The 19,987-nt window shown below is 46.8% G+C and overlaps 1 protein-coding gene across 1 annotated transcript; it reads left to right on the forward strand.

Moving 5' to 3' along the window:
* The first annotated feature begins 3,267 nt into the window (after nucleotides 1-3,267).
* GP2 (glycoprotein 2) lies at nucleotides 3,268-18,690 on the forward strand. The gene is made up of 11 exons (XM_037815336.1): nucleotides 3,268-3,524; nucleotides 4,288-4,460; nucleotides 6,137-6,577; nucleotides 7,508-7,606; nucleotides 9,660-9,871; nucleotides 10,324-10,472; nucleotides 11,724-11,969; nucleotides 12,859-13,021; nucleotides 14,042-14,126; nucleotides 15,415-15,459; nucleotides 18,120-18,690. The coding sequence occupies exons 2-11, from the start codon at nucleotides 4,379-4,381 to the stop codon at nucleotides 18,176-18,178; spliced, it is 1,581 nt and encodes a 526-aa protein (XP_037671264.1). The 5' UTR covers nucleotides 3,268-3,524; nucleotides 4,288-4,378; the 3' UTR covers nucleotides 18,179-18,690.
* The last annotated feature ends 1,297 nt before the right edge of the window (nucleotides 18,691-19,987 follow it).

Here is a 19,987-nt window from a genome sequence, read left to right on the forward strand (position 1 = left end):
ACGTAATGGAAAAACCTGGACCAAGAAAAATAAAAACAGGTGTAGAAGACAAGAGCAAGGGAAAAGAAAGCATATCAGAGTTAATGCTTGAGTCTCACCATTCTTTCCTCTCCTCCCCTCCCTCCCCTCCCCTCCTCTCTCCTTTCTTCTTCTATTTTCTCAATTAATTATTCAGCTCAACATATTCAACAGATACTTTGAGCACATATTCAATGCCAGGCACTTTTCTAGGAACCACAGAAATGGCAAGTAATCAAAACTGACTGAGGCCTTGCCATCAAGGAGCTTACATTTAAAAGAGAGATATACATAAGCAATAACTATGTGATATGTCAGGGAGTGACGAGATCTGTAGGAAAAGAAATCAAGGAAAGGGAGATAGAGTAATGCAGGTGCTATTTCATATAGGATGGCCAAAGGAGGTCTCGCTAATGAGGATATAATATAAGCAGAGGCTGAGAGAAGGGAGTGAATCGGGGGATGGATATCTGAGGAAGAACATTCCAAGCTGGGGGAGTGGCAAGTGCCAAGGCCCTGTGGCAGGATCTTGCTTCCTTCCACCAAAGGTTAACTGAGACTAGGGCAGCCATGAGTTTGAGGCATTGCTCACTGGAGAGGGCCTGGGGTGTGCATATTGTGAGTTTGACCATTTTGTTCACTCAAGGAGTAATTAGTAAGCTTCAGTCCTAAAGCCAGGTGCTGGTTAGTACCACAAAGATAGATCCCTGTTCATAAAGATCTTACAGATTTCAGGAGACACAAATTAGCAGATTATTGGGTGTGACTGGAATGAGCCCCGAGTGGCATAGGAGCACAGAGGAGGGGTAAGAGTCAGGAAAGGCTTCCTGGAAGAGGTGGACCTAAATGATAAATAGAAAGAGACTGGATGTAGAGAGATCCAGGCAGAGGGCATAGCATGTGCAAAGGCTTGGAGATGGGGAAGAGCTCAGAGCAGCACAGATTGGCTGGAGCTTAGGGTGTGCAGAGGAGAAGCTGTAGGTGGTGGGGGAGCTGTGAGCAGGGAGCACAGAGTGCCGGGAGGAGAAGAATGATGCTGAGAGGTGACCCTGTTGCAGGGGAGATAACAGATTTAAAGGGGACAAGAATAAAAGCAGGGAGACCCATTAGCAGGACTGGGTGATTATTGGAAGTAAGGCTGATGGACCAGGGAAGGAACTCGGAAAGGAAGGAACCAGGTTTCCAGCTTGGGCCACCTGGAGGGTGGTAGTGCCATTGACTAGAAGATAGGTGACACAATAAGGAGGAGGAGATTTAGGGGAATTGGCAAGTTCAGATTTGGACCTGCTGACTTGAGATGCTCAGGCATTTCAACTTAAACAGAGTGGTCCAGCAGGCATTTGGGTAGATGGAGCTGAAGTCCAGGGGAATAGTCAGGGCTGGGGATAACAGATTTGGAATTCACCAGCATGTGAACGGTGCTTAAAACCATGAAAGAATTTGATGTCTCTTGGGGTAACAAGAACAAGGAGTCTTATCAACATTTTTAGGAGGAGGATCCCAGAAGAGTAGAGCAAGTACGTCCAACTAGGTAGAGGAGAATCAAGAAAATAGTGTCATGTGGGACTCAGGGAAATGCAGAGTTCTCAGAGGAAACACAAACAATTACAGTTGACAAAAGGAGTGAAAAATGTCCAGTGGGCTTGGCTGTGAGGTGGCCTTAGCAGGGAACTTTTAGCCACAGGACACAGGTTGGGACAGAGGGTTCAGAAGAGGGATAGAGGAACTGCTTTTGAAAGGAAGGAAGAATGCCTCATCAGAGGTTGAAGGGAGGATGGAAATGGATGTTTTTATGGTTGTAGGAGACAGAGACACAGTGTTGAGTGGGGTCAGGTGTGATAACCTGAATTTTCTTGAAGCAGGACACAAGATGCCTGCTGAGTGAGATTGGGGGGGGAGGGTGGTGAGTGGGTAGTGACAGCTGCAGAGACTGTTTAAGAGGGTGGAGAAGGTTGAGCATGGCCAATGGGGACACTGGGGAGAGTGTCTGGCCAAAGTGGATGGATCCGTGGGCTATTTTGTGGGGTCAGATGAATTGTGGGATTCTGTATTTGTGGTTGTGGTAAGTTCCACATTTAGGTGGTTTTTCTCCAATTGCATTAGAAGTCAAGAAGGTGGCTTGTAGCACCTTTTCTTTTTCCAGGTTGGGATTTTACTGGAAGATGTTGCCAATGCCAGGATGTGCACCTCTTCACCCCCCATTCCTGCCACTTTTGGCTCCTTCAAAAGTCCCAGGGTAACAGAAGAGGCAGTTCAGTTCTTTCATTAACCCCATGATATCTACTATGTCAGGAAAGCCAGGTCCAAGCCTGGATTTTAAACATCCAATATCTTTTGCAGCCTCCTCTCAGGCACTAGCTTCCAATTTCTGGGGTAGTCCACGTATCAAGTGGAATTGCAGGGGAGCTATTCTGATGCTCATTTTGTCCTTTTCTCTCTTTTGCCGATTCATAATGCACCATCACCAAACCGGCCATTGCCAGACTCTTCAGCATTAAGCATCTGAAGTTGGGTAGATTCCCTTGCTCTAAGTGGCCCCAAGCTGAGTGGTTTCCAGATGGAGGGAGGGTGTTCTTGGTGATTAGGTAGGAACACAAAGTATGATTGGAAATCCATTGTGCAAACAAGTGTCTATTTGATTTCTCTCTACTTCCCTTTGGATATTAAGCTTTCTTTTGATTAGTGTTTGGTTTCTGCTAATAAATATGGTACCAGCTTCCTTTGTTTATTGTGAAGATTAAGTGTGAGAAGTAATGGGTGCAAAGCCCTCAGCAGTGCCAGTGTGATCAGGATCCCATGCGTATTGTTATTGTTCTTAGAGAAATATTTGGACGAGGGTTATACTGCTGCCAGGGTTTACACTGTGGTGGTGGTGGCCAAGGGCCCTGCTTTCACCCTTCTTTGTGGTAGACTGCTTCTCTCGCCATACCCAGCCAGCCTGGCGTGTGTCTCCGAGATTAACTCGGCACCAATCGTGGAGAGACACATGGGTGGGAAACTGCAATAAAAGGACAGCCCGCGGCAGGCTTGCTTTCCCACAGCTGGCCAGAGGAGGAAGGCTTCCCTCCCCAGGTAAGTCTCGCTCCGAGCCCCAACAGGCTTTCTCCTGAGGGGCTCCCTCCCTTGGCCTGCTGGACTTGCTGGGGTTGTTTGTTTCTGGAAACTCTCAGGATCCGGCAAAGAGTTTGGATGCTGGCCATTGTCCAGCTGCTCTATGTCCTGCTCAGTTGCTGATTCCAGCTGCCTGTTGGCTGAAGCAGGTCTCCAGATGCCACCCTCACCCTGGCCCCAGGGCACCTCCACCCAGGAAGATGAGCTTCTGCTTGGGACCTCATCTCTAAGAATTGCCAGTGCCGGATGCTCTCCTGTCCCTGATCTCTGATAATATATTCATGATATCCTTTCCTGAAACAGATTGCTGTCTTTAATCAAAAGCTTCCAGTGCCTGTAAGAAGTCATTCAAAGATTTGCCCGTTCTGGAAAAGAGGTTTCTCAGAAGAGGAAATGTGAGTTGGGTTTTGGCAAACTTTTCACTGCTCTTTGTTTCTATCGTCCATTTCTTTATTCATTCATTCCTCAAAATGTTATTGAACAACTCTATGTGCCAAGAACAAAGGACAGGGGTCTTGGGTCTGACATGGTCCTGCCCCCAGGGAAGTCTGTATGCCTGGAGGCCGTTTCAGGAAGCTCTTAGAGTAGTGCCTGATGCAGAGATGAAGAAAGGGCTGTTGTTACTTTTGTTGGTAGGTATTTACAGGTCCCATAACACTCCTTCTCCACCCAATCACCAGAGAGCCTCTACCCAAATCCTGGCAGGGACTATCCAGAGAACATTCTAGGACATTCTCAGAATTGGCTGTCTCCAGCCTTGCCTTTGGTTTTCTTGCTGTCAACTTCATCAACCCTTGGCTGGTCTCCTATCCCATCACATGACCCCCTTTCTGCAAGTCAACCATGCTTTAAAACAATACAGTCCTTCAGGAAGGAGGTTAAGAGTTCAATTTCTAAGAACATGGGCCCATAGCCCTAAGAAAGCTCTTTGACTTCTAGCACAGAGCTTGCACAGAGGAGGGGTGCAATAAATATTTCTTGGATAAATGTGCTCTCAGCTTCAGCTTCTTCACCTGTAAAATAGGGGTATAATAGTACTTTCCGGGTAGGGTAGTTCAGAGCCTTAAACGAGATAGGGTTTGTATGGGATTCATGTAAGTTGCGTCATTGAGTAGGTGTCAAACTGACATGAGTTCCCCTTCTTGCCCTCACACCCAGAGGTTGCTGCCCTGATCTTAACTGGGGTTTTCCCCTCCTGCTGTTGCATGGAAAGTCTGCACGCTTCTGAGTGACCTGCACGTCTCGGTTTATGCAAAGGATGGCTGGCACTCACAGTTTGTGGCTGGCCTTGATCTCCTGCATTCTGGCCTTGGCATCTGTGGCACAGCCAGGTGAGTTTGCTTTTCTCACGTGGTCATCTCAGATGCCTAGCTCATACCTAGGAGGTGCAGAGAAGGTGGCCCAGCCTCAGGCAGGAGAATAGGGCGTGTCTAAAACAAAGACCCATTTGTTTTAGATGTGACTCATTATCTCAAAGAATCAAAGGTCAAATCAGAAATTGTTCTCCAGGGGTGGTGGGAGGCAGTAAAGCTAAGCTCCCGTGCCCAGATGCGAAGATCAGAGAATCCGGTTGGAAGAGAAGAAAATGAATCACTGCAGATGGCAAAGTGCTGGGAATCCAGAGACTTGGCTGCATCCCTCTCTCTGCAGCCCACTCAATCTGTGGCCTTGTTTTGGCAAGTGCCTTCCCCAGTGTGGGTGTCGCTTTGCTCATCTGGACAGAGAAAGGACTGGGTGGAGTGATCGCTCTTTTGGTCCCTTTTACAGGTTTTCTGGGATTGGGGCATCTTAGATGCTTGCAGAAAGGGTTCTCAGGCTGAACATAGGGGGAGAACATCTGCCCACATCACCTGTGGAGGGGGGTGGGTGGGAGAACTGAGTGCATGGCCATCGGTGGGAAAATGCAAGGGTGTGCAGGAAAAAATCCAAGAATAACAGGTGCAGAGGCACCTTTCCTTAAGAGAAGCACACACACGAGCAAGGCTTAAAAATCTCTCTTTTTAAAATTGTGATAAAATACATAAAACACAAAGTTGACCACTTTTAAAGTATACAGTTCTGTGGTAAGTACATTCACGACGTTGTACACCCATCACTACTATCTAGTTCCGGAATTTTTCATCACCCCAAATGGAAATCCCAAACCCATAAATTGTCACTCCCCATTCCCCACTTCCCCCAGCCACTGGCAACCACAAATCTGCTTTTGTTCTCTATGGCCCTGCCCATTCTTTGATACCATTTTTGTGGATTTAGACCACTCAGGCCCTCTGATTATTCAACAAACCAGAAGAAAAGAGAACTAACTAGCTTGAACTCCTACCGTGACCCAGGACAATGCACGAAACAGCGTCCTCTCCCTGCCCCCAATGAAGAATTATCCAGCCAAATGTCAATAGTGCCAAAGCTGAAAAACCCCGTGTCAGGTCTTTATCTTCTGATATGGAAAAATATCTATGCTACAGTAAATAAAAAAGTGCAAGAGGAAAAAAGCAGTACAGTATTAAATTCATCTTATTTTTAAAAATAACATTTAAAATGTATGCATAGGAAAAAGTGTGAAGACTGTACAATAAATGCATGGTTACTTGTGGATCAGGATAGGATTATGACAGCTTTCATTTCTACTTTAATGATGTTTGAAAAATAATTCTGTAGCACTTTTATAATGAGAAAAAAAATAATTGGACAGACGGATCAAACAGGGCTGTTATGTATGGTTGCGCAGGGAAGCACTGCACAACTCCAGGGGGTGCCACGCACAAGCTCAATGTGAATGAGCCCCCTGGGGTTGAGCAGGTGCATGACCCTGATAACTTCAGTGATTACAGGATAGTCCATGAAGCCTTCATTGATTGTTCTGACCCCAGGGTGATGAAGTTTGATATTTAATTTGGATTGTGTGCCTATCTTCTGCAATAGGATCCTTAGCACATCCAAAATAGATGGTGGGAAATGAAAATCTGGGGTGCTTAGTAAACCCAAGCACGCTCTGTCCCTTTCCCAGGTTTCAGTAATCCCATCGAATCCAGTTCCTATGGGCTGGGCTTAGAATGCGGAGCTCCTGGCACCCCAGAGGCCGACCTCTGTTTTGACCCCTGCCAGAATTACACCCAACTGGACGATGTCTCCAGAAGCACAGACTACACAGGAGAAGATCAGCTGTGCGACAAGGACATGCAAGGCTGGTACCGCTTTGTGGGTGAAGGAGGAGTGAGGATGCCAGAAACTTGTGTCCCGGTGTATCGGTGCCGGACAGCTGCTCCCCTGTGGCTGAACGGCACCCACCCCTCGGTTGAGGCGGGCATCGTTACCCGCACGGCTTGTGCCCACTGGAGCAGCAACTGCTGCCTCTGGAAGACTGAAGTGCAGGTGAAGGCCTGCCCGGGTGGCTACCACGTGTACCGGTTCCAAGGCACACCAGCGTGTGAGCTGAGATACTGCACAGGTGAGCCGTGGTGGAGACCCTGCAGGCAGCTGCTGGGTGGGGTGACACGGTGACATAAATGCCCAGGGGTCAGCAAAGCAGGTGGAGCAGGGCAAGTGGAGACCACGCAGAACTCAGCTAGTGCCAGCTCTTCCCTGTGGAGTTAGGGCCAAGGGTCACCAGGTCTTCTAGCTTTTCAAGTAAATCCAGAAATTCAGATGTGAGGGTAAAATTTCCTGCTTTTTAAATGCTGTGTAGCATTATGTTAAGAACCCAAGCAGTTTAATTTACCTCTCCGGGCCTCAGTTTTCTAATCTGAAAAAAAAGATGATGGCAAAAATAACAGCTAACCATACAGTGTTTGCAACGTCCCTTGCTGCTCTCCTAAACACTTCGGACGTAGTAGCTCATTTAATCCTGCACAGACTTCACGAGGTAGGTACTGCAGTTATGAAGGGGGTGGAACAGAGAGGTTGTCCCACAGCGAGAAGGCTGAAAATGCCGTAGAGTTGGGGGCTGGAAGCCACAATCTAGCCACGACTCTGCAGGCGACCCTGTCTCCCACCGAGCTGTGAAAGAGCCAAGGCATGGAAAGTACTAGAAGGTGCCTGCTACGTCATCAGTATTTAGGTTGCAGCTTCGGGGTCCTCCTTCCACTGGACTGGGCGTGTGTGTGTGTGTGTGTGTGTGTGTGTGTGTGTGTGTGTGTGTGTGTGTGTGTGTGTGTCTGTCTGTCTGTCTGTCTGTCTGTCTGTCTGTCTGTCAGGAAATCCGGGACACCGAGGCCTCACCCTTCCACTAAGCATCGCACAGCGTGGGCACGACCTCGGTGCCTCGGGGGAACGGGACGTCTGGGCTCGGGGCCCCGGGGAAAGGGAGGTCTGGGCTCGGGGCCCCGGACCCCGCTCTCTGCATCCGGCCGCTCTTGCCCCGGGTCTCTGTCCCGCCCAGAACCCCCGACGTGCGAGAAGGCCTGCCGCCTGGAGGAGGAGTGCCGCGCCGGCGACGGAGGCTGGGACTGTTACTGCAGACAGGACCTCAACAGCTCGGGTGAGCGGGGCGGGGCTGGGGGCGGGGCCGGGGGCGGGGCCTCTGGCTGCTGTCCTGAGTGGGCCCTGGGAGAGCCGAAGGAAGTGAGCATCGGGGCAGAGTGTGGACCGAGCCCGGGGTGGGGGTGGGGGTGCGGGGTTCATGGGATGCCAGGGGAATTCCAGTGCTCAATTCCAGATGACACGAAGCCAACGAGTTTGCAGGGATGGGAGGGCAGGATGGCGCACAGAAAGAGCCAGAAAGTCCCCAGGGAAAGGCTCTGGCCTGGGCAGGCTTGACCCGTGAGGGACAAAGGCACTGAAGACGACTCTGCAACGCTGGGGGCTGAAGTACCTGCAGAAGCTGCATATGAGGGGCATGGGCAGACTCCCACACCATGTAGCTGCTCTGTGGCCTGGGACAAGTCCCCCCTCCCTGAGTGCTGACATTCTCATCTATAAAATGGGGATAAGATGATAATAAAAATACCCATCCTACAAGGCTATTGTGAGAATTGAATTAGAACAGTCCAAAGGAGCAGGCTCAGGAGGTAATAAGCAACCTGTTACAAGAGGTGAGCAAGCAGAAGCAGATGAGCCATGAGTAGGGCTGCCACAGACAGGTCTTCAACCCAGGATGGGGGTTGGATGAGCTCCCTGCTAAGATGACTTCCTTCCTTCATAGAACTCTACCAGGGGCCCTTGTCTCTTCCTCTTGGCACAACCATGCCTTCTTCCGAGCATGCTCTCAGTCCTTACAGGAAAAACAGTGTTGGGCAGAGGGGCAAGAAAGCACATGACATGCTGGAAAACTGGGCTGGAGTGTCGACAAGGTGGTGACTGGGTGTTCCTGGCAGGAGTGGATTGGGAGATAAGGAGCAGGGAACAGGAAGGGGACATTCCTGCTCTCCTTGAAGACTCTCTGCTCCTTGAGAGGGTGAGCCCACAGAGGGTCGGTGCTGTGTTCTGAGGTTTGGGCCCACTGGGTCTGTAGCAGGTCAGGCTTCCTTGGCAGGTCTCTTGGCTGACTGGGTGAGCTGGTGGCCTGCCTCACGTCTTCATCTGTGGCTGGAAGAATGGTGGCTGTGCTCTTCACCATCTGGCTTTTAGTTACTTCTCCATCACTCATAGCAGCATCCCCTCCCTTTCTGGACTCCTGGACCTCTGAACTCTGCACTTCTGTAAACACACCATCCTCTCTCACACCTCTCCATACTGTCATCTCTGCAGTCCCCTTCATCTGGAATGTTCTCACTTGCCTTATTCATCTGCAAAACTCCTACCCACCAATCCAGTGTCAGCCTTCTATTAATCTTTCCCTGACTTAACAGGCTTAGGTATACCTTCCTCTGTACTCTCCTGCATCAGAACATATTTCTATTACTATCTGCATCATACTGAATTGTAATGAGTTGTTGACCTCTTGGTTTTTACACAAGATCAAGGAATCCTTAGCTTCATGTCCATGTTTTATCTTGTAGTGAATGTGCCTAGCACATGGGAAAAGGTGAATATACGTGTGTGCTTAATCAGTGCCTTCATGTGTGAATTAAATTGTATTTCTATTAGTTTACCATCAGTCTCTCCTATCAGAATGTAAGTTCCATAAAATTGGAATTTTCTTGCTTTTGATAAGCACTGTATCTCTATATCTCCAGTGCTAAGAACAATGCCTGGAAGAGAGTAGATACTCAGGAAATATTTGTTGAATGAATAAATAGGATGGCTCTGAAACTGTTCGGACGTGCTGGCCTCCCAAAGCCAGGAAGTGGGAGTTTGTGTGTGTCTACCTTTGATTCTAGTGTGGAATGTAGGACAGTCCTTCCTTCCCAGAGATCCTGATTCCCAAAGGGAACTGGGCGCCAAAACCCTAGACAAGCCTGCACACAGGATGCTTACAAATCTTCGACCAGGTGCTCCTTTGTCAACCTCACCTACCCGGGAGTGAATTTTAGCTGGGTCCCAGGCCACTCACAACCTCCTGGTGAGCATAGTGGCTTTGCCAAAGGGCAGAGAATGTTGGCTTTGCCCACTGCTTCTGCTTCACTATGTCTACACCTCTCCTGGCTTTCCAGATGTCCACAGTTTGCAGCCTCAGCTGGACTGTGGAGCCAGGGAGATCAAGGTGTCACTGGACAGGTGTCAGCTGGAAAGCTTAGGCTTTGGGGAGGAGGTCATTGCCTACCTGCAGGACCGGACCTGCAGCAGCATCGTGCAAAGGGAGGAGAGTAACTGGATGTCTGTCACCAGCCCGGCCCAGGCTGGTGCCTGTGGGAACATTCTGGTGGTGAGTGGCGTTCAATCCACAGCTGCCAGAAGGGTGGGAGGTGGGGCTAATGGGCTGCCCAGTTTAGTAGCTGTGAGTCCTTGGGCAAGTCACATGGCTTTCCGGGCCTCTAGGAATACGTGACATGTTAGTCTATGTAAAACCCTTAGGACATGTCTGACACTTAAGCTCAATTATTGTAAACCATGATTATGATCATTCTGATCAGGGATGATGTGGGAGGGGTCAACAGAGGAGCAAGCTCTCTTCTCTAGGATGCTCTGGATCTGGGGCCCTCACTGCCCCACAAACTGTCAATGTCATTGGGGGAGGAGTCCCATTTACCAACTTGAGATAAGAATGCAGGAGGGCAGAACGTTTGAGGGTACTGGTTCTGGAGTCAGACCTGAGTTCAAGATAATCTGCAGACACATACACATAAACATATATGTGGCTTTGTTTTTCTGCCAAAGAGAAATCAAACCCATGCCATCTACAAAAACTCCCTCTCCTTGGTCAACGATTACATCATCAGAGACATCATTCTCAACATCAACTTCCAATGTGCCTATCCACTGGACATGAAAGTCAGCCTTCAAACTGCCATGTATCCCATTGTAAGGTATGGATGGCACTGACCCTTGCCCTTTCACCTATAACTTTGACATCCCGGTCACACCCGCTTCAAGTGCAACTTGGGATGCCCACAGAATACTACCGACTTCCTTTGGGAGCTTCCATTCCCTTCATCATTCATTCTACAAATATTTGCTGATTGTGTCTTAAGGATGTTGAGCACGAACAAGGTAGAAATAGAATATCATGTGGATATTAATGATTATTATTATGAAGCAGTGCAGCAGCATGAAATGTTTATTAAATGTGCTAAGGGACAGAAACACAGGATAAATTCATTCATCTTGGGGAGATAGGATTTAACAACTAATTATGCCAATAATTCTGTACAAATGAGATGAATGCTATTTAGGAGAAACATGGGGTGCTGTGGTAATAGGAATAAGGGTCCCTACCTAATCTTGATGGGGTGGGGATAGTGGGGGCAGGAAGGCTTCCCTGCTGATGTGGAATTTAAGTTGAGACTAGTATATCCTGAATTCTGTGTTTTGTTTTTTTTGTTTTTTTTAAATGGGAATGGTTTGATCAGATAAGCAGCACCTCCACTGCCAGAAATAGAACCAAATGGAATGGCAGTTCTGGTGCAATTCTGCATGGGCAGGGACTTTGTCTGTTGTGTTCACTGCCATATCTCCAGTGCCTGGAATAGGGGTCCTTATTGAATGAATGCCTCAGCATACCTAAGAAATTCAGAAATCCAGGACACCCTTCCTATCCCCTCATCACCTCTTGGGCTCACAGAGTGGCAGGAGCAGAAGAACCCTTACACAGTTCCTAGTTCAGTGGTTTTCAGACTATATTGTGTCTGAGCCCCAGTTCATAAAAAATAAAATTGAAGACATTTATCTTTTTAAAACTGGTGTTTCATTGAAGATTTGAGGGTAGAGGGAAGATATTTGATGCTAAAAATTGTGAACCCAAGCCCCATCCTACAGATGAGAAGACAGGGGTGTGAACTTGTTCTTCGAATGATGGAGTCTATGTGATCTGGGATGCAAGGAGGATTGGCTGAAATCATGGAGATGGACTCCCTCTATGACTGTTTATTGTTTATGTATCTGTCAAGTTGTTGTCTAGAAGATAGTAATGCTCAGATTAAGTAAATGATTGAATAGTTCATTGAAGGATCAAAGACATGTCTTTGCCCCATCATCTTGTACAAGTGCAGAACTCGATTTATTTTGTCCCCTCTATTCAAAGCTTGAGGTTTCAACTCTTGTGGTTTGCCTTTTCTCAGTTCCTTGAATGTTAGCGTGGGCGGAGAAGGAGAGTTCACTGTCAGGATGGCCCTTTTCCAAGACCAGAACTACACGTCTCCTTACGAGGGGGCTGTCGCTGTGTTGTCTGTTGAATCCATGCTCTACGTGGGCGCCATCTTGGAGAGAGGAGACACCTCCCGGTTTAACCTATTGCTGAGAAACTGCTATGCCACACCCAGTGGGAACAGGGATGACCCTGTGAAATACTTCATCATCAGAAACAGGTACTGCGCAATGCTGGTGTTATATTTTTGCGTTAATGATTTTTTCTGGGGAAAATAATCACCTCTTCTATGCCTGGCAGTTGTGTAAATTGGTTTAACCTCTTTTGGAAAATAATGTGTTACTAATCACAACCATACCTTTTGACCCTGGAATATGGCTTCTGACATTTTTAACCGAAAGCATTAATGCAAAAGAGGTGGGCAGGTTAAAGAAATGCCAATTATTTTTCATTTCAGTTATTCTTTTAACTTTGGCAACAAGTTCATTGTTCAAAAACAGGCTCAATTAAGTAAAATGGAATATTATACCAATGTTAATATAGATCAGCATGAAAACAATATGACAAATGTTATAGGACAGAATATTATTAGATATCATTTACTGAACAAAGCGAAGGAAAAAACGTATCTACGATTATGATTCAAACCATGGCCATAATAGTAGCTAAGATTTATCATTGAGCTTAACAGTGTGCCAAGCATTGTGGTAAGTGATATACATGGATTATCTCATTAAATGCTCACATCAGCCCTGTGAGGTGGATATTTCTGTCTCCACTTTATAGATAAGAAAATTGAGGCTCAGCAAGATTAAGTAATTTGCTCCTACTAACTTAGGTAGAAAGTAGGTGGGGCTGGAATTTGAAGCCAGTCTGTCTCAGTCCAGAGGCAATGCCCCCAGTAACTTAAACCATGTGAGTTTATGGATGACATCTTGGAGGAAACAGAACTAGAAAAGGCCCATGTTTGTCAGGATGGAGGGAATCTGGGAGTCCCTTTAATTCTCTCATGATTTTTTATACTGGATACAGATTAAAGCTGCAGCCAGGGGTCTCAGGTGCCCCGTGCTGTTCTAGAAGTCAGATCCTTGTCCCTGTCACCCTCCCAGCTGCCCAAATCTACTTGATTCCACTATCTCCGTGGAGGAGAATGGGGTGTCCTCGGAAAGCCGGTTCTCTGTTCAGATGTTCATGTTTGCCGGAAATTATGACCTAGTTTTCCTGCATTGTGAGGTTCATCTCTGTGACTCCGTTAGTGAACAGTGCGAGCCGGTGAGTGTCTCTTTAGACTGTATTTTTTGGACTGCTAGTTCAAAGCCTGGCATGGGGCCTGGCACTGGTACACCCTCACAAATATTATTGGAAATATGGGTAGGTGGATGGATGGAACGAAGGAGGGAAAGAGGATATAGGGAGGAAGGAAGAAAGGGAAGGAGAGGAGAAGATTACATGGATGCATGGAGAAATGGAAAGAAGGGTGGATGAGTGGGTGGACTGATGGGAGGGAGAAGAGGAGGGAGGAAAGAAGGAAGATGGATGGACTTTAGGACTCCTATAATCCCATGTGTAAGCAATTTTCCTATCCCTAGAAGGAAAATCAGATGATGGAACCTGTTGATTAGATTTCCCTGACACAAGGCATATTTTAAATGGTCATAATAATAGTTGACTTTTTAGTGTGTACTCTGTAAAGCTCTGTGCTAAACTTTCCCTATGCTTTATCTAATTCAATTCTCACTACTACCCTTTAAGTAGATGCTTTTATCCACCCCATTGTACAAATGAGGAAACTGAGGCTCAGAGAAGACACTTGCCCAAGAGTCAAACAGCTAGATAAAGGCAGAACTGAGATGTGTTCCCAGGCAATCTGACTCCAGTGCCCAAGCTCTTAACCCTTGTTTGTCACTGCTTCCTAATAGCTGGCATTTGTTGGATGGTTACTGTCCACCTGTACACTTTGCTAACTGGGATGCAGACATGTCTTATGACAATATTCACAACTAGGAAGGTACTATTGCTAACCCATTTTAAAGATGAGAAAACTGAGGTTTACACAGGCAAAGTCATTCATTCCAAATATTATGCAGATACAAGACAGTGAGGAGCTTCAAACCCAGATTCATTTGACATGAAAATGAGAATTCCCGCCAGTAAGGTGACCACAGAAATAGAGTTAGGGCCACTGGGTGTGTGTGGCCCAGTTCTTAGGCCAGAGCTGCTCATCGTGAGGACAGTTTGGATAGTAACTGCACATTTCAGTTTTGATATAACAAGACTTCTCCACTCCCACAGACGTGTTCGCGAAGCGGACTCCGCAGTGAAGTGGTGGCCATCGACGCAGCCCGGGTTCTAGATTTGGGACCCATTACTCGGAGGCGTAAGTGAACTGAGTCCTGGTGACACAGGGCAGCTGGCCGAATGCTAATCCAGGGTGCCGGGGGTCGTCAGCCAAACCAACCAGGGCCTCTCTTCCCCCTCAGTTCTTCCCCTTGGTGGTGGTGGTGGTGGTGATGGTGGTGATGTGGGGTATGAGTTTCTTTTCATGAGATGCTTTGGGTAGCAACATTTGCTATTTGTGGTGGAGCTCCTAACAGCCAGAGACCACGCTAAGTACTCTGCATCCATCAACTCACTTAATCCTCCCAAGGGTCTTCATTTTACAGGGGAGAAACTGAGGCACAGAGATATTAAACATCTTGTCCAAGAGTACCCAGCCCATGAGTTACAGGAGTTAGGACTGAACCCAGCTTTGTCTGACTCCAAAAACACATGTTCTTTTCCTTCCACCTGTTCCCAAGTTCCCATGACTCATCCCATCTGGATGAAGTTCTAATGACCACTTAAATGCAACTTTGTTATCTAGTGAATGATTGTGCTTTTCAAAATCCAGTTGCAGTATTCTGGAGCATGATGAAGTGAAAGTTTTCCAACTTGCTCCCCAAATTTTCATCCATCCCATACATGGTTTAGCAGGGCTGTCCATTTTTATTCTCACCAGCATGGAGGAGTGAAGAAACCCCAGAGAATTTTAAAGCATCTCTTTTTGTCCTCAAGAAATTAGGATGTGGCAATGTTAACAATGGTAAAAGTAATAGTAATAATAATAATAATAAAGCTTTCTTCATGCCTAGCCCCATGCCAAATGCCTTTTATGCATTATCACAGCAAATGGACATAACTTTCCTAGGAGGTAGGTATTGTTACTGCTTCCATTTTCCAAATGAGTTAACCGAGGCTCAAATAGCTGTCTTGAGAGAAGGTTCTGCCCTTCTCTTTGCTGAGACCTCAGCTCGATGCCTCGTATGGTGTCCTAGGGTAGCTGGAAGGTTAGGAACTTCCACTTTGGAGTCAGACAGTTTGGGATTCGAATCGTAGCTCTGCTACTGACTGACAACATCAACATGGCAAATCACTTCACATTGTCGAACCTCAGACTTCTCGTCTGTCAAATGCAGATAAGAGTATGTTCTTCACAAATTTCTTAGGAGAATTAACATTAAAATGCATGAAGTATGTTTAGAAAGGTGTCTGCCCAAAAGCAGATGCCTCCAGAATGTTAACTGTCAGTGGCTGTATTGACCAGGAGGATTTGGAGCAGCTACGGCCAATGCTGCCTGCTGCAGGATGCGATGGGGGAAACCCTCACCTTCTGCTCTTGTTCGCAGGTGCCCAGTCTCTTGGATCCATAAGTGGAACCCCCAGCACTGCAGGTACATCATTTTCTCCTTTCCCTCCACCCCAGCCTCCCATCTCTTTCTCCATCCTCTTTTCAATTTAGCCCCATCCAGGTGCCAGCCCCTTTGCTAGGGGCTGTGGACACTGAAATGAATCAGACCCAAGACTTTGGTTCTTGAGATGCTCATGGTCTAGCAGGGGAAACAGTCCAGCAACAAATATTTAGTGGCGCCTCCTGTGTGCCAGGTATTGTTCTAGACACTGAAGACAGGATAGAGAACAAAGCAGACAAGGTACCTGCCCTCATGAAGCTTATGTTCCAGGGAGGGAAAGAAAGAAAAGATTAACAAGTAAACACGGTAATTTAGATAGCGATAATTACTCTAAAGAAATAAAAGAGGATGATATGATAGAAAGTTACCAGGATGGGTAATAGTGCCTCAAATAATATGGAAGCTTATTTCTCTCTCACTGAACTTGAGTCCACAGGCAAACAGCCCAAATCTAGTATGGCAGCGCAGTGAAGTCACCAAGGATTGAGAAGTGCCTTCTAGCTCACTCCTCTGCCATATTTAGGGTGTACCTTTTATCCTCATGGCCCAAGACAGCAGTCAGCAAGTCTCCAATCTAGGCAGCAGGTTGGAGGAAATAGGGAAGGGGGTGCATGCTAAGAAACATTCCTGGAGGCTGGCACCTAACACTTCCACTTGCATCTCATTGGTCAGTGCTTAGTCACATGGCCATGCCTAGTTGCAAAGGAAGCTGGGAAACGTAGTCTTTTTTTCTGAGTGTCCGTGTGTCCAACCAATGTTTGATGGTTCCGTTATAAAAGTAGGAGGAATAGTATCAGAGAATCCCTCAGAGATGATATTTGATCCAAATGAAGAAAATGAGCCAGATGTGCAAATATTTGGGGAATGGGCCTTATAGGCTAAAGAGCAATGATTGCAAAAATGAACAGACACATAAGCAAATAAGTGAGAATCAGCAATAAAAACAAGTAGATGATGCAGAGGTGTACATGGAAGAGGGACTATATTAGATAAGGTCAGGAAAGAATTTCAGCAGGTGGTCGTATCTAAATGATTTTTTTTTAAATGGGGTTTTGATGGATGAATTGGAGTTAAGAAGTAGACAAATCCAAGAAATGTATTGTGGACAGAATGGAAAGTACATGCTATTGAAATTTTGCTATCCCCCCAAATGACATATATTATGACCACAAACATGAAAAATTTCCTCTTATCCTCAAATCCTCAGATCCCCAACCAGATAAAAGATGGAACATTTCCAAATAAGTCCAATATAGCCTCTCCATACTTAGTACTAATATTTGGACAATGCTAAGAAAAGTAGTGCTCATTGATGAGCATGATGAGCCCAGACTGTAAGCAGCTCAAGCGCAGAGACCTTAAGTCTCATTTATTTCTGCCGATCCTTAAGGTTAGCACAGTGTCTGAAACAAGATGGCTTCCCAATAGGGTTTGCTGAATTGACGCCTCTAAGATACGCAGTGGATGGAGGAATCAGTTGGTGTGGTGGTAGCAGACCGCCACAAGAGGGCGCTCATGGGTTTCAAACTTTGAAGCCTATATCTCAAGCATTTTTGATATTTTAGAATTAATTCAACATCAACTTATGTTTCATTTATCTTCTTTAATGTATTTCTGAAAATTATGATATTCCTCTCCCTGCTGCGAGGACATCAGGAAGTTACTTTGGAAACTGGGAGATGGGGAGATGTTACAGTCTGGTAGTGGGGGTGCACATGCTTCAAATATCATCTCTGAAAGATTCTCTGAACAAAGCGACTGTCACCCAAGATTCATGCCCTTCATCAACACTCGGGATACATGTGAAAAATAGATATCATCCCAGCCCTCCAGGACCTTAGAGTCCAATTTTCAAAACCTACACCTACATAGTGTTTACCACATGTCAAGCACTGCTCTAAATGGTTTATAGGAATTTGCTCATTTAAGCCTTAAAAAAATCCTATGAGATAATAGGGGTTTGAGTATTTGTATTTTGCATATGAGGAAACTCAGCACAGAGAGGTTTGATAAATTTCCTGAAGCATCACAGCTAGTTGTCAAATTGGGATTCTAAACTAAACAGTGCAATGTAACCTCTGTGTCATTCTTCCTCTTCAGTATTGGTCAGAGTAAACTAATGCTAGCTGCTGTAACAAACAATCCCTAATTTTCTGTGGCTTTACACAATGCTGGTTTAATGTTCACTAAATCATTGAGGGGTGCAGTTCTGCCCCAGGCAGGGTGCTAGGACCTTCTGGTGAGTCCTCTCTCCCCTCAGAGCCCTATCCTGGATCCTCTGCATGTGGTCCCTAAACTGTGGATAGGAGTTTTACGGTCCAGGCCTATAAATGGCACATATGGCATCTATCCATGTTCCATTGGCCGGAATTCAGTCCCATGGCCCCACCAACTTGCAAAGGAGGGTGGGAAAAATTACCATCCCTTGTTCCCAGAGGAAAATGAAAAAGCATTGGATGAATAGATAGCTTTGCCTCGATCACATCACACCTTCAACTGCCTCCCAGGTGCTCTAACCCAGACCAGATATTAAGGGTGCCCTGTGTTTCTCATCCTTGCACAGCAAAAGATAGGGGGTCGGCTCATTTTTGCTGCTGAGTTCCAAAGCCCAACACTTGGCTATCATGTCTCTTGCATTTCAGGGTTCCTGGTGGTCTGGCCCGTGCTCCTCCTGCCTGTCCTCCTGGCTTGGTGGTTCTGAGAGCTCACCTGGGCATCTGACCTCGAAGCTCACGTTCTTCCCAGCAGTGTTTCCCACGCAGCCTCCAGCAGCATTGCTGTTTCCCTCTCCAAATCACGTAGACAGTCTTGGTAATAATAGACTCAAGGCCAGGTTCGGCTTGGGGAAGGGGATGCGCTTTCCCCTTCTTTAACCCTCTCCGTGCCTCTGTAATTCCTCTTTTTCTCCTGGTGGGGGCCCGGAAGGCCTGACCTGGGCTGACTTTCTCATTCATTAGCGGGACCTTGAAAGCCAACTTGCTGGATGTATCAGGGTGGCTCCACCCCTCATCAGAGAGTAGCACGGATGTATAACTCCAGGGACCAGGTGTTGGTGGGGGAGCTAGAAGAGGCAGCCCCACCCCCACATGAATCCTTCTCAAGTACTTCTGTTCTGACCACTGATGAATTGAACAGACTGACCCCTTGCTTTCACATTGCTTCCTCTGATGTGTTTCCATCATGGGCTCAACGATCGCCATGGCAACATGTTGTCAATGAACCTAACCATCACAAACGGTGTCACTTTTGGAGACTCTGCTCCAGGGAACACTGATCCCCATTGATCCTTGCTCCCCGGTCCCACTTTAGGTAGGCTTTGATTTGCCTAGAACCACAAACACTTCAATCCTTGGGACCTGGCTCCTGTAGGAACTGCTTGATTTAGATGCAGAGACCCTGTTGCCCCAGAGCACACCTCTAGCTCTAAATAGTGGCTGTACTTGCTCTGACGAGTTAATCAGGGAATCCAAGCAGAAAATGCTCTAATCCTTCCATGACAGTATAGCAGTAAAACCTGCGAGGTGGGGGAAGAACCGCTCTAGAAACCTTTAATGAGCCCTCACAACACATCCTACACAGATGCCCCCGATAGAGAATGCATCCCCTCCAAGCTGGCCTCAGGGGAGATCACAGGGGCAGGGCCAGACCACTGGGTGCTGAGTCTGTTTCTCTGTTAGGAGGAGACCTTTCGATGCGATTGCCTTGTTCAGAGATGGTGGTTGTAAGAAACAGAAACCCCCTCCAACTAACTTAGGCAAAAGGGCAATTAATTATAAAGATGTTGGTGCCCAAAGTCCAAGGGCAGGAGACACAATCTGGCTGCACAAGAACTGGGACTGAGGTCTGGAAAACCATTAGAAACCGAGGTTTGCCCGTCTTTCTGTCTGCTACTCTTCCTGAAGCTACGTGGCCTCTTACATCTGCATATCTTTGTGTATCTCCTTTGTTTTTCTTCTCTCTCTGAAACTAGCCATTTCTCTTCATTCATCCCTTGACTAAATATGGACATCACAGCTTCGTATCTTCCCAATCAAAGACCTGAAGTGATTGACCAGCATCTTGGTGTCCCACATCCAACCTGCATCAGAGGGAATCTGGTTTTCCCAGCTTTGGTCAAAATGCTTCCCCAGGCCTAATCCTCTGAGGCCAGCTTGGGTAGAATCATCTAGCATGGACATAGCTGATGGGGACAACCTGATGGGACAGGTCTCAAACAAATGGGGGTGTTTCTTGGACAGAGATCCCAAAGGCCACTGTGACAGTGGTTTCTTGAAATGAGTGATTCCATGGCAGGAATTGCCCCCTGCTTCCCAGTAATCCAGAATATTCTACTACTGCATTCCAAGGAAAGAGTTGCAATGGGAGTGGGCCTGAAAGAGAGGTGCATGGGATTCCACTTAAGTGGAACTGACTGAGGTCTATCTGTCTGTCTATCTCAATCAATCTATCCATCTACTGTCTATCCATCCATCCATCTATCATTTATCTATCTTTCTTCTAGCTAGCTAGA

Source organism: Choloepus didactylus, chromosome 21, assembly GCF_015220235.1.
Source record: "Choloepus didactylus isolate mChoDid1 chromosome 21, mChoDid1.pri, whole genome shotgun sequence".
In the NCBI taxonomy this organism is placed as follows: Eukaryota; Metazoa; Chordata; class Mammalia; order Pilosa; family Megalonychidae; genus Choloepus; species Choloepus didactylus.